The sequence below is a fragment of the Myotis daubentonii genome, chromosome 19, assembly GCF_963259705.1.
Source record: "Myotis daubentonii chromosome 19, mMyoDau2.1, whole genome shotgun sequence".
Lineage (NCBI taxonomy): Eukaryota > Metazoa > Chordata > Mammalia > Chiroptera > Vespertilionidae > Myotis > Myotis daubentonii.
This window is the reverse complement of record NC_081858.1, coordinates 5,368,062-5,382,218: the sequence shown is the minus strand read 5'-3', so window position 1 is coordinate 5,382,218 and position 14,157 is coordinate 5,368,062. Positions and strand designations below refer to the sequence as shown.

Sequence of the window (14,157 nt, the reverse complement as noted above, 5' to 3'; positions counted from 1 at the left end):
CCCGGGAGGAAAAGGAACAGTCCGAGTCACCCCCAGGAGGCTGCTGCTCACAGCCTGTCTCACCAGGGAATTTCCACGCTCCGGCTGAAGACAGGTGAGTAACACTTGGTCACCGCCCCCTCATGTGGCGTCTGGTGGCATCTGGTGGGGAGAGCCCCTCTCCCCTTCCCCGGAGCCCATTCCTCCCTCGGCTCCCAGGCAGCTGCCAGACACGCTCCTTTAGCCCCAAAGCCTCTGGGAGCTTCCGCCCTGGCCCCCTCACCTGCTGGTGGATGAATCGGGGGGCGCTGGTCTGCCACTGGTCTAAGGGGTCAAGGAGCGCGCCATTGAGGGCCTCGCTGGACGGGGGTGGAGGGACCGGGGGCGGCACCGCAATCTCCTGGTACGTGTGGTTTCCAGTTGGGTAGGAGTAGGGAGTCTCCTCCGACAAGAACACGGGCCGCTTGGAGATGTGGGAGGTGGTGGACTCCAAGTCCTCCAGCAGGGCGTCTGCGGAGAAGGCGGGGAGAGGGTGAGAAGCCGGGGCCCTGGGAACTCCCCACTGGCAGTGACCGCCCTGCCTGCCCCAGGAGTTAATGATCTGAGCACCTGCCCCGCCTCAGGTCAGGGAGACAGCGGCTCAGCCAGCCTGCCTAGGAACCAGCTCCCAAAGCTGACCTCCTCGGCCCAGCCCCAGACTGGGGGTGCTGGGGAGGCTCCCGGGGCTGCCCCTGCGGCTCTCCTACCTCTGGGTCGGCACCTTTGTTCCCTCGGGACAGGCTGTGCAGCTGGCTGGCTGGGAGTCAGCAATGCCCGCCTAGAACTCTGTGCTCTGACTCGGCAGGGCCAGGCGGAGAACGGTGGGCGGGGCCCCACGTCTCAGGGAGGGGCCGAGCAGGGCCAGGTCCCACTTACTCTTCAAGAGCTTAAGCGTTCTCTGCCCCCACATTGGAGGGACCCCCGGGTGAAACCTGTCTTCCAGAACCCCAGGCTCCGAGAGCTCCTCTCGGGCTATGGGGCGAGGTGTGTGGGGAGGTGGGGCTGGGACTAGACTGGTGCAGTGTTCCCTACCTCCTGGGCCAAGCCTGGCGGGAGGGGGGGGCACGGGGGGGGGGGGGTTGGAGTGGAGGGGATGGCAGGCCTACTCCGTAGGCTGTTTCTGCAGAAGCCTGGCAAGCAGCCTGGCCCCACAGGCTCCAGGGCCCCACTATTCTGCTTTTACCAGCAGCAAGGGAGCCGAATGGGCCCTTGAGTGCAAGCTTCCATTACTCCGCACCAGGCAGACAACAGAGGGCCCTGGATCGCCGTCTCCAGACAAGAGGAGGAGAGCAACCGGGTCGGAGTAGGAACTGCTGATCTCCCCCCTCGTCCCTCCCCTCCTGGACTGTCACCAGCCCCACAACCCAGAGAGCCCAGCCCCACATGCCACACCCTCATTCCTGCCAGGCTCAGGGACTTGCTCACTCTCACCTCTCTGGCGACCGACCTGCTCAGGACACAGTCCCCAGCCCTTGGGACAAACTCCTGAGAAAGCAGTGGCTGCACTATTGGCATTTCCTAGTGGCAGGCGCAGTGTGGGACTGTGCACTCCTGGTCTCAGTTAACCCTCCTATCACCCCACGAAGTGGGATTCTGATGCTTCCTTTACAGACGGGAAACCAGCTTCGGGAGGTGGTGGGACTCGTCCCCAATCACCAAGCCAGTAAGTGACAGGCGGTCTGACTCCTCAGAAGTCCCAAAACTTGGCCTGCAAGAGGCGCTGTGATCACTAGCTGATGCCATATTTAAACGGTACAGCTTCCTGAAGGACGGGCCCAGCTCTCAGGGCTGCCAGGCGGATCCCTCCTTGTGGCCCTGTCCTCAACCCCACCCCGGCTCAGAGAAAGAGAGAGGGAAGGAGGCCCTCAGGCCGGCTCTGTGGGCCCACAACTCCCCCCTCCCCTCCCCCCGCCTGCCCGGTCTCCTTCCCCCAAGGCCAGCCACACCTACCCTGGCTCCTGCCCAGTGGTTCAGAAGGAATCCCAGGCCCTGCAGCCCAGGACAGGTCCCCTGACTTCTGAGGAAGGTCAGCTCCTGCACTCCTCCCACTCCAGGTCCATTGGAAGGATCTGGCTTCCTGTCTCTAGCAAACCGGAACTAGAACAAGTCAGTGTGTGTCTAGGTAACAGCAGAAAAGGAACCGCACCAGGCCAATCCCAGTGGCCTCTCCGCAGCCCCACCTGCTGCGCCGGCTTCATGCAGAGTCCTCACTTCCTCTGGGCCCAGTCCAGCAAGGGTGGGGTTTCTCCTTCACCATGGAGAAAGCCCAGAGGGCTCCCCGGAGCAGGCAACAAGCGCAACCCCGAGGGTAACCAGGAGCAGCTGCTGTACTTGAACACCCACCCGTGCCAAGAGCTTCAGCTGCGTCACCTCCGCATAATGACACTAGTTCAGGTGGTAAACTGAGGCTGAGGCAGAGGCACAACCTCACACGGCCAAAGCCAGCTGAGGGGCCCAGCTGGGATATGAACTTGGGTTTCTTGGGCCCCAAACACTCAATAGAAGACAGATGGCTAACCTTCCCTGTCAAACCACTGCCCTCTGCATCAAACACCCCTCCTTGTCACTCATGATTTGACTCTAAGTCTGGCTTACTGGTTTATGGACTGGATTCTGGTTTACGATTTCAATGGGCTCTTTCAATAGATACATCAGTTGACCGGAAGGCGCAGTCCCGGAGTACAGAGACAAAAGATCTTAGGCTCTGGACTCGAGCCAGAGCTGAGTTCAAGCCCCAGCTGCCCTCTCCACTGTCCATGGCCACACAGCAAAATTACAGCTCCCCCGAGCCTGTTTCCTCCGTCAGCTGGGGGGTGTACACAGGATAGACAGATGCCAGCGTACACATGGGCAGCTGCAAACATCAGATCTTAGTTGCTTTGTGAAATTCAGAAAAAGATCTTCCTCGAAGGCGCTCAGGGTGTGATGCTAAGTACTGACCTCTCCTAAGTCTTCCATGGGCAGAATCTGGGCAAGACATGAAAGGAAGCTAAAGTAGTAAAGTAACATTCCAAGTGAAACACTGTGGATGTCAGGGAGAAAGAACAGACATCATTTTCCAAACTCCTGATGAGAGGAACCCCGGCGAGGACACGCAGTCACAGGGTCTGGGGTGCACTTCCCCCTCTCCTCCCTCAGTCTCTGCTCAGGGACTAGACGGGGCTTGGTGTCACCGCCCCCCAAACCTCCACAAACACCTCAGGGAAGAGAGAGAGGACTCTGAGCAGCCATGGAGGACACGCTGACCCCTGCGGTGGGTTCCTATGGGCACAGTGGTTACAGGCCAAAGTTCCCTTGCAAGTTCAGCAAACTCCTCCCCTGCTAGAGTAAACAGTGGCCCAGCGAGGACTGCACAGAGGCGTTCACCTGCAGGCAGTGCCCACAGGGAAGGGTCCCCAGTTTGCAGCTACATCTACCGCCTGGCACCCAGCTCTATGCACCCCAGGGGGAGGCTCAGAGATCCCTCCTACTCATACCCCAAAGCAGGTGCCAGAGAAAATGGGGCTGACTGGCAAAGAAGCAGGAACGGAAGCAGTCAGGGCGCGCTCATGCAGGATCAGGCAGGCCTCAGACTTCCTCTGCTCTCTCCAGGCCTGGGGCCCTCCCAACAAGGCAGCCCCGGGGCCTGCCCCAGGCATGGGCTTCCCAGCCCCTTTCGGGAAACCACCCTAGATCCCGAGCGCTTCTCGCCTCTCGAGCCCAGCTGAGCTCCAACGCGCGGTGGAGAGGTTCTCTCCAAACCAGGGGCCCCGAGGGGAGGGCGCCGAGTGCCAAGTCTCCAGCCCAGCGAAGGCCACTCGGCTAGGCTCTGGCAACGGAGGGTGCAGACCTTCGCCACTCCCCGCCAGGGGGCGCTACCGGCCCACCGGCTCCCTGACCTCGCGCGATCACGGATCGGGCCGGGAAGGCCCGGGAGCCCCGCCGCGGATGCACAAGGTAGATTTCAATGCCGGGAAGCTGGGTTGAGGTGGAGGAACAGAGCGGACTCCGAGGAGGCGCCCGCGGCGGCCTGGGTGCCCAGCCTCGGCCGGGCCTGGGGCGCACTACCATTTGCAGGTGCGACCCCAGAGTGACCACTCCCGGGTGCCACGCCCTCCGCAGACAGACCACGCGCAGGTGCCGGACCCCATCCCGACGCCGCGCCTGGGCCCAAGCAATGCGCAGAGCAGCCGCGGCTTCAGCAAGAGGCCACCTGGGCAGGCGGCTGGGTGCAGGGAGCTCTGAACTAGGCCTCGCCCCAGCCCCAGCCACGAGCCATGGAGCGTAATCTGACCCGAGCACCTGCTGGGAGCGGCCGGATCTGCAGCCCCGAGGGGGTTAAGTAAGACTCAAGCGCCTGGGGCTGCTGCCCCTGGAGGGAGGGGGCCCACGGGCCGGTCTGCCCGCATTCCGGGGCTAACCAGCCTAGGGGGGCAGAACAGAGGAGGGAGCCCCTGAACCCCTCATTCTCCCAACGTAGGGGGCGCCCCCAGACTGGCTCTGGAGACTCAGGCTGACCTACTGACACATGGCACCCAGCAAGCCAGAGAATTAAAGAACCCTTTCCACCTTTAACCCCAACTAGTGCATAAAACCAGTCAGGGCTCTTTCACAAGAGCGTCTTCCTCCTACCAGGCCCCAGCCCCTCCTCAGCAGCGATAAGACTATCAGGCCTAGAGCTGAACAGACACCAAGAGGGGGGAGTGGTGGGGTGGGCGAGGACTCAGCCATTCCCTCCTCCCAGGCTCTAAGCCACTAGCTGTTGGAGCTTGCACGGGGAGGGGGTTCTGAGTCAGGGGAGGGGGCTCTGAGTCGCTAGCTGTTGGAGCTTGCACGGGGAGGGGGTCTCTGAGTCAGGGGAGGGGGTTCTGAGTCCCTAGCTGTTGGAGCTTGCACGGGGAGGGGGTTCTGAGTCAGGGGAGGGGGTTCTGAGTCGCTAGCTGTTGGAGCTTGCACGGGGAGGGGGTCTCTGAGTCAGGGGAGGGGTTCTCTGAGTCAGGGGAGGGGTTCTGAGTCGCTAGCTGTTGGAGCTTGCACGGGGAGTGGTGTTCTGAGTTGCACTGACTGCTTAGTGGCTGAGCTGCCCAGCCAGGCTGCTTAGCTGTTCTTGGGCCTTGGTTTTCTTGTCTGTCAAATAGGAATTCCACCCCTTAACTCAGAGGAATAAGGATTACAAGAGAAAATGGAGATGCAGTGCTTGCTTAGCACCGTCTTGGAACAGAGCACACGCTCAGGACTTGGGAGCTGCAAAGCAACCCAGAGCTCCCAGAGAGGTGGTTAACCCTGGAGGGGAGAGAGGCGGCCTTGCCAACCCATCCCACTCCTGGGGCAAAGGCTGCTGCACGGATCCTGGGTCAGGAGTTAGGGGCACCATTCTGGGGAAACCAGTCACCCTGGAGAAGCCTCCAACAGGCCTCCAGGATAGAACAGGTAAATGTGGGGCGTCATCGGGAACCAGAGCCCACACCACCACACCTGCCCCAGTGCTGGGCCCCCCACACTTCTCCGCTCGGCAGCCCCAGGCAGAACTAGAAGAGACAGGGTCCATCAGGAAGACACCACCTCACAGGCCTAGGAGAGGCCCACAGGACAAGACACATCAACACTCGGTCAGGGGCCAGTTTAAGTCAGCGCTCAGCACCCTGGGCGGGCAGTTTCCTAGGAGCTGACGGTGGAGGGAAGGAGCAGCAACAGTGCCGAGAGCTGCACACACAGAGGGGCTGCCAGCGCACCAGGGCCTTCCCCGCGGCCAGGGCCAGCTGTACGTCCTGCCTTTTAACACATTGTTTGCATGTAGTTTTTATCACGCGCTAACAGGTGGCGTGGACCATTTTTGCTCATTTTTTGCGCAAATGGCAACGTTCAGTAAAATTACGATAACTTTAGTTTACGTATTTATACGTTACCCGCATTCTACCGCTAGTCTATAAAAAACGTATTAATACGTGTCCCGCGCTCTACCACACTGGTAGAACGTATAAATACGTAAAACGTGTAAACACGCTTCCCGCATACAATGTGCTAATACGAGACCGGACTCAGAGGCAGCATCAGCTCAGCACGTCCCTTCCCCACAGGTCCTGGAGAGGCCCAGCCTTATGGCCTACCTTGTGGGCCCCAGGAGGTTTGGGGTCCCCCTGCTGAACACCTCCTGCGGCTGCCTGAGCTCAGGGAGCAGTGAGCAGGCTGGGCCTTCCGAAGGAAGGATCTATGTAAACAGCAGGCCCAGCGCCTGCGGATGGCCTCCTCTGGGCCCCTTTCCTGAAACTCTTCCAGATTAGGAAGGAGAACAGAACAAAAAGGCAGGTCTCCCCTCCCCCAGCCCTGAGCACACAGCGGTGAGAGCAGAGGTAATCCAATCCGCAGCGGTGGGGTACTTTTGCTCAGTGAGTAACTCCCCAGGAATGGGAAGCTGGTATATTTATCCTGATAACTGTCCTGGGAGGGAAAGACGGATCTGTGACGGGTAGGGCCAATCCACAATTAGGCCAGATCTGCTCTCCCCCACCCAGCCCGGGGACCCAGGGCTGGACACTGACTAGGTCTAGAAACTCCATCTCCCGGTGGGGCCTGCCCTGCCAGTCTGTCTCCCCTCCAAGAATGCAGCTCTAGAGAGCAGGGGCCTTGTCTTGCTCCGTGCCACATCCCCGGCAGCTAGTGAATGGCGGGCTGACAGGGGCTGTGAGGAGAAGACAGGAAGGAGCAATGAGCTGGCAAACAGCCAGTGCGAGCCACAGCCAGGAGGTCCCGCCTGCTGGGTGCCTGTCAACAGGTGGCACCACCCTCTGGGTCCTCTTCTTCATCTGTAAAATGGGCAGAACCCAGTGTGTCCCCACGGCTGGTAACAAATTCTGGGGAGATCATATAATTTCGGGTGACATTTTTAGGGGTGGGCAACAGTAGGTTTACAGCTGTAATACAATAATTAATCAAGAATAAACTCTGGCCCTCGCTGGTTTGGCTCACTGGATAGAGCAGTGGCCTGGGGACTGAAGGGTCCCAGGTTCGATTCCAGTCAAGGGCATGTACCTTGGTTGCAGCACACCCCAGTAGGGAGTGTGCAGGAGGCAGCTGATCGATGCTTCTCTCTCATCAATGTTTCTAACTCTCTATCCCTCTCCCTTCCTCTCTGTAAAAAATCAATAAAATATATTTAAAAAAAAAGAATAAACTCTGTGTTTCCTATACTTACAACTGTAAACCTACTTTTGCCAACCCCTGGAGACAGCACCTTTGAGCTCTTCAGAGTTTGTCTATATCCAAGACAATGCTGTCCCAGACAGACTGCTCTCCCTCGGGGCTGGGTAAGAACCGATCAATACTGTCGTGTCATCTAATATTTAATAACCAGGCCTGGAGGGTATGAAGACTCAGCCACCATTCTCCTTGGCTGACTCATGCCTCACTCACCAGGAACTGCCATTCTACTCTCACCGTGTGGGCTGGGGTGACGCACCGGAAACAGGGGAAGGTGTCTTCCAGTCTGCTGCCAGGAGAGGTGGGCATGGCCATGGGAGGTGCTGCCATTGCTGAGGAGCCCTTCCCGCAGGGCTGCCGCGAGGTGGGTGTGCCAGCAAGCTGGGTTTCTTTTGGGTGCCTGGTTTGTGCCCAAGGTCACAGAGCACAAGTAACCAGAGGCTCAGAGAATAAAGGCAGAAAGGCAACGCCAGAGGTCACCCTGAGTGCCAGGCCCCCACCCTGGGCCCCCACTGATCAGCTTCCCAATCTGAGGGGGTCCCAGGAGGGTCAGCAGCAGCAGGTGGGAGGAGCCCCCCACCCCACAGCACGGGAGCAGGTCCAGGCTGGCAGGAGCGCAGCCTCTTTTCTGTTGTAAATAACTCGTCTCTGGTCCAAGACCAGCGGGCCCCACCGGGCCCCACCCTCCCCCAGAGGTCCCAGAACAACCGTGCACACATTTCATTGGTCAGATTTCATCTACCTCTTCAGGTCACCCAGAGGCTCCAGACTTTAAGGTCAAGTCTAGGGCGCATCTCCAGGCCGTCCCACAGTTCCTTCAATGGGTAAAGTGCGGGTTTACATACAAAAAGATGACAGCCTAGAACCCAGAAGGCTCAAGTGCTGGACATCAGCTCTGGCAAACCCGTCCAGTCCAGTCCTGCGACCTGGGCCCCTCTGGGCAAGTCCGTCTGCTCCGAGCAACGGGGGCTCCTTGGCCTCTCCCCCCGCTCATCACCAGCAGAGGTCGGAGGGGAGCCATCCTCCTGCAGAGACTGGAAAGAGAGTTCAGAAGTTTGCCTGTTCCAGGAATGAGCTGAAGCCTTGCACCACGTTAATCGACTTCACAGCACTAGTTACGCCTCAGTCAGGCTCTGACCGATGAGCACAGCCCCAGGTGCTTCCCGGTCTCAGGCAGCCGGCCCCGTCCCTGCCGTGGCTCTGTGTTGCCTGCCTCTCCCGTTCGCCTACAGAACCTAACAGCCGCCACACGTCACTGGTCACCAAGTCGCATCACTTCTTCCTCCACTGGCTTCTCCCCATTACCTTCCTCCCTTTCTTTTCATAACAGACAGGCGACCACTCGGACCTGCATTAGAACCCGCACTCGCATCCTGCAGCAGACAGCAGTCTGAACGTCTGGGAAGCCCATCTGTTTTGCTGGGTCCACACATCACTCCCGCCTCTCCCTCTAGGCTGCAGGCTCTCTGTGGACAGGGGCCCGGCCCCTCGCTGGATCCCCAGCACTGACACCTCGGAGACCTCGTTACGCAGACACCTCACAGAGCACACAACCAGTAATCCATGAAAAAGTGTTCGCAAGCCACCGTGAAGGCTGGGAGACGCCCGTGCCCTCCCACTGTGACACGGGAGCCTCTGGGTAAATAAGTCCCGGCGCTGATGGCGCTGAAGTTCTGCTCCCGTAAGGACAGGAGCAGGAGGAAGTGGAGCCAGGGACAGAGGCCAAAACTCTTGGGAGCCGTGACAGGCCCGTCACTACTCGGGCCTCCTTGCTGAGCACACCCCTGGCCTCGCCCCTCCTGCCTCGGGTTCATGCCAAGTCCTTCCCAGAGAACATCACTGAGTCCAGAGGCCTCCAACTCCAGCAAGGACAGAGGCAGGAGAGAGAATGTCGGCTCCAGTGTCCCCCGCCGCCCCCCGTCACCCCAGCGCCCCTGCCCTCACCCCACACCCCCACGCTTCACCCCCACCCCTCACCCCACACCCCCACCCCTCACCCCAGCACCCCTGCCCTCACCCCCATCCCTCACCCCACACCCCCACCCTTTACCCCCACCCCTCACCCCACACCCCCACCCCTCACCCCAGCACCCCCACCCCTCACCCCAGCACCCCTGCCCTCACCCCCATCCCTCACCCCACACCCCCACCCTTCACCCCCACCCCTCACCCCACACCCCCACCCCTCACCCCAGCACCCCTGCCCTCACCCCCATCCCTCACCCCACACCCCCACCCCTCACCCCACACCCCCACCCCTCACCCCAGCGCCCCCCCTCACCACAGCGCTCCTGCCTGTCACCACTGCCTGAGAGCCCGGTGGCTTTGAACCTGGAATGAGAACAATGAGGAGCTGCCCAAGCTCCAGGAAGGCTCTCAGCTTCGGGCCCTGAGGAGCAAGCCCAGGAGGAAGCAGCCTCTGCTCCCGCCACGGAGGCAGAGCCAGGGCTGCAGCGCAGAGAGCTCAGAGCAGGGGACGGGGGGAGGAGGGAAGTCATCCTTCTGAGCATCTACAGGACAGGACCCTGGCGGCACCCCCATTTTACAGAGAAGAACAAGGCTCACGGGTGCCCAATGAGTGCGCTCTGCAGGCAGGCGGAGTCCGCACAGGACCGCTCTGCCTGGCTGAGCCCATCCGCTCCTTCCAGGACACCCCACAGGGAGGCTGTCAGCCGTTCTCATTCTGCCTGCACCACTCTCCAGCTTCCAAACACCCGTCCCGGAGTCCCAGAGCAATCCAGAAAGCCGCCGCTGGGCGCCTTCCCACCACTGCCCGGAGCCCTTGGTCTCATCTCCCTCGGCCTGAGGCAGGGTCCCGACCGCGCGGAGCCCCTGATGGTGGCACCCCTGATGGTGGCACCGGAGCTCCCCGTTCGGGGCTAACTCGCTGCTGTACAGGTCGGTTTGCAGGAGTGTTTCCTTCCTGAGTCCTACGGCCAGCGGCCTCATCGGAGCAGCATGATGCAAGATGGGGCTGCCCCGGACACTGACTTCACTCCCTCTTACTGCCAGGCAGCTTTCTTATGTGGCCGGGGGAGGGGCCTGGGCACGGAGAGACCAGTGGCTCCTTGGCCCTCAGAAACCGGCAGAGGCGACAGGTGGTCAGGGCTCCTCTGAAAGCACCGAGCAGCCACCGGTGGCGGGACAGAGCCTCGAGCCTGAGGAGCAGTCGGCCGTGAGGCGCCACCGCCCGTCCTTGGCCAAAGTCATAAAGTATTGGCAGCTGCAACTCATTTGCTTTTCATTTTAGAAAATGGACTGAAGCAAGTTCAAGAGTAGCCAGGCCCACCGGCCCAGCCACAAGGGTCCCCTGTGCTTCCTCGCGTGGGAGAAGGAGCGCGAGCGCACAGCCAGGTGCTCAGGAAGAAGGTGGCGGCAGACGCGCCTCATCCGCCCCGAGGCCATCGGGAGGGTGTCACTGCGGGTCACAAGTTGGACAGTCAGGAGCTCTGAGAAGGAAAGGCCGGCGGAGGCAAGAGCCAGAGCCAGCTGCCCTCTCACCCCACAGCTGACCCTCAGTGACACTTTCGCTTCCCTAGACACATCTACACCACCAGCCCCGGTCTTCTCGGCCCCACAAGTTCTGGAAGCCATCTGCTCAGCTCTGGGTAAGACCAAGTTCTGGGGCCACGACTGACTCAGCACCTCCTGAGAAAGCGGTGGTCCGAGAAGGGCTGGGCATATGCACGGGAGCCCCAAGCCTTCTCCCAGGCCCTCCCGAGCCCCCCTCATCCCCACGCCGCAGGCCCGTCCCCAGGCCGCAGGCTGACTGGCCGAGGCCCTGGTGGGATGGTATCACTGACCTACAAAGGAGGGTGCCTATAGCCACTGTCCTGATGACACAAATTTCTCTGGAAGCCCAGACCTTGCCAACTCTCCACATGGGGAAACCGGCCTCTTGCTGGCAGGGAGGGAGCAGATGGAGGCCGCAGTCCTCATGGCCTTGGCTAACCAGAGTCACACGAGGAAACCACAAGAGAAAAAAAGGAGGAAAGACAGACTTTCCTGAAACAAAAAGCATCCAGAGAGACCTGGGCTGTCAGTCGGTCTCGCCAGCAGGGCTCACATGGAGGGCATCACAGTGCAGAGGAGGACACGGTGGGCACAGAACCAAAAGGCCCTGTAGTCTCCCTACAAGAAGCCCACCAACCCCAGAGCTGAGGCACGGAGCCAAGCAGGTGGCCAGCCTCACGGGAGAACCTCGCCGGTGCCCTGTGCCCTGGGGCTCCCGCGGCAGAGGGTCCCCAGGCTCCAGCCTGGTGCGGCTGGCCTGCCTCCACCTCGGCCAGGTGGTTACACCAGGAGGCTGAGGGGCGGGGGAGGGGTCCACTTCAGTCCTGATTTGGATGTTCCTGGAGGAGACACTGGAGCTCGGAATTCACCCCAGCAGAGCCAGGGCAGATGGCAAGAGCAGTGCCCGGCCTGACGCCAAAAACGTCACAGGGAGTCCCCAGTGCACACACACAGAATACCCCCAAATCGGTTAGGACGGTAGATTTTGAACAGTGGGGACTCCCTTCTAACAGAAGCAATGCTCAGAGGCGGGCCGGGTGACTTCCCCTGGACCCTGGATTCTGTAGCACCTGCATGGAATGCCTTCTCACTCTGAGGGGCCGAGGAGGGCCACGGGGGCAGGTGGCAGGCCAGCAAAAGTCAGGGGCATGGCCCGAGCCGGTTTGGCTCAGTGGATAGAGCGTCAGCCTGCGGACTAAAGGGTCCCAGGTTCGATTCTGGCCAAGGGCACATGCCCGGGTTGTGGGCTCAATTCGCCCATTAGGGGACGTGCAGGAGGCAGCCGATCAATGATGCTCTCTCATTGTTCATGTTTCTCTCTCTCCCTCTCCCTTCCTCTCTGAAATCAATAAAAATTAAAAAAAGTCAGGAGCATGGACCCCATCCCTCTGCACTCAGTGCCTGCTCTGTGCCCGGCAACAGACAGGACCAGAAATCCTGTGTTTCTGTCCCCAAACAGCTACACGGAAATCAGGGAGCCTGCGGTTACCTCGGCAACCTCTGATCTGAACAAAACTGCCCGTTGGGGCTGCTGCCTCTCTGCCTGCCTATCTCTACACCCGACAGGAAGTGGTCACCAAAGAAGTCAGCCGGGGCCACCGGCTCCTGCCCACCCCTCCCTGCTGTGCCCCAACTCCAATGTCTTCTTCTGGGGGCACCGCCCCTTGAGAGGGGAGGCCTGCAAGCAAAGGGGGTGCCTCGCCCTCCACTGTCTTACCCCACACCTAGGCGAGGGAGGGGCTGGGATAAGAGGAGGCAGATCTCACTGACTGCGAACCACGGCTGCTGGGGACACATTTCAAAACGCAGGCACCAAGCTGTCCCAGCATTCTCCCCAGCGTCCAGTCCTCGGAGGGAAGACGCAGGGCCGCGTGCCACCCTCAGAGCCAGGGCAGCTCAGTGTGGAGTGACAGACAGCAGGAGGTGCCGGCGGCCTCGAGAGGTGCCCCGGGGACCTGGTGGCAGAGCCCAGAGGGCTCAGAACCGGAAGCAGCGATGCCAGTGCCCGTTTTACCCTCCCTTCTGCCTTCACCCACCCTCCCTGTCTTTTTGGTGAAACAGGAATGGTAAATGGCTATGGGTTAGCCCAGATAAATCCTCCGAGACCTCTTTCAGCAATGAACTCTGGTTCTCCCCGAGGGAATTCCACAGGCAGCAGAACCAGGGGCGGGTGAGGGAGGCAACGGAGAACGTGAAAGAGGTCGCCAGGCAGCCGTCACCAGCCTCGCCCTGCAATCTGAACCCCACGGACATGTTTGGGTTAGACTTAAGAAATCCAGGGGTTTCCCAGGAAAGCAGCGATACTGACCTGCATCCCTGCAGGGCAACCACTGGCTGAAGCATGAAATCTAGGTCCCTTTCCTTCCTGGCCCACCTCATCCATTCACAGCAGCTGCCTGGCCTCCGCAGGCCCATGAGTTTGCAACGTAACGCGGCGTGGACTTGGTAGTTGAACTTGCTAACACTGCGCCTCTTTGAGCCCAGTTCCCTCACCCACAGAACAGTGTAACAACAGCCGGACACCACAGGGACAGTGGGATTCCCAGGCCTTGCTCATGCCATCTGGAGGAACAAGTAAGATAACGGGCATGAGGCAGCCTGGCATGTGCCAAGCACACATGTCATGAGTGCCTACCTCACCAGGTGCCATCCCCGACTGCCCCCCCGCCCCAGCAGGTGTAAAAGAGCACCCAGCACAAACCCGAGCTCCTGTAGAGAAAGTGCTCTGAAAGGCGCCAGGTGGGCAGCCCACCTCGGCCACTCTGCCCCCAGCTCCGTTTGTTAGTGAACCAGGGCGATCACTGATCTCTCTCCCCTGCTTTAAGCCATCCCAACCTTCCAAGACTGGCCAAGCGGAAGACCCAGAGGCCCCTGTGTTCGGGGCGTGGGGAGCTCCGTACACAAGCCAATGGGAGGAAGGGCACTGCTCATCCTCCCCGAGTCCGGTTCAAAGGCCAACCTCCCAGCCGCCAGTGCTATCGGCTCTGACAATCCGAGCTCCGAGGAAGGAGTCCAGCGAGCGGCCAGGGGAGTCCTTGCGGCACCTGCCCGCCTGAGGTCTCTAACTCCGGACTCTGCCAGAGGGCCCACCCTTTGGGGCAGCACTGACCTGGGCCACCCTGGACTTACTCCAGAGGCCCTGGCTGTCAGGCAGGACAAGCGCCCGCTGGCATCTGGTAAACAGTCCCCCTCCCTCTGCAGGCTCAGCGGGGCTCCCTCCCAGGGGCAAAGGGTTCCTCACCCCGCCCCAGAGCCAGAGGCGGAGACAAAGGAACCTGCACCACAGGCCTAACCCTGGCATCCAGGATGGCCCTCCAGGGACTGTGAGGGCCGCACAAAACGGTGCACACATGTCCCTACAGCACTGTGCTGGGGAATGGTCCACGCTGTGCACGGTCCAGGAAACTGGGAATCCGCAAAGGTGAGGCCACTGCCGGGACAGCAGCGAAC

At 60.6% G+C, this 14,157-nt stretch overlaps 1 protein-coding gene across 9 annotated transcripts in view; it reads right to left on the bottom strand.

Annotated features, from left to right (window-relative positions):
• The window catches only part of PXN (paxillin), a 46,545-nt gene that overhangs the window by 11,187 nt on the left and 21,201 nt on the right, over window positions 1-14,157 (bottom strand). For 7 of the 9 annotated variants that reach the window (XM_059676536.1, XM_059676537.1, XM_059676528.1 and 4 more), the window contains exon 2: window positions 263-489. In XM_059676536.1, coding sequence (XP_059532519.1) covers window positions 263-489 — 227 coding nt within the window. Of the gene's footprint in view, window positions 1-262; window positions 490-725; window positions 847-1,968; window positions 2,096-14,157 lie in introns of those variants that run through there. The other 2 variants (XM_059676533.1, XM_059676534.1) reach the window with 2 other exon arrangements.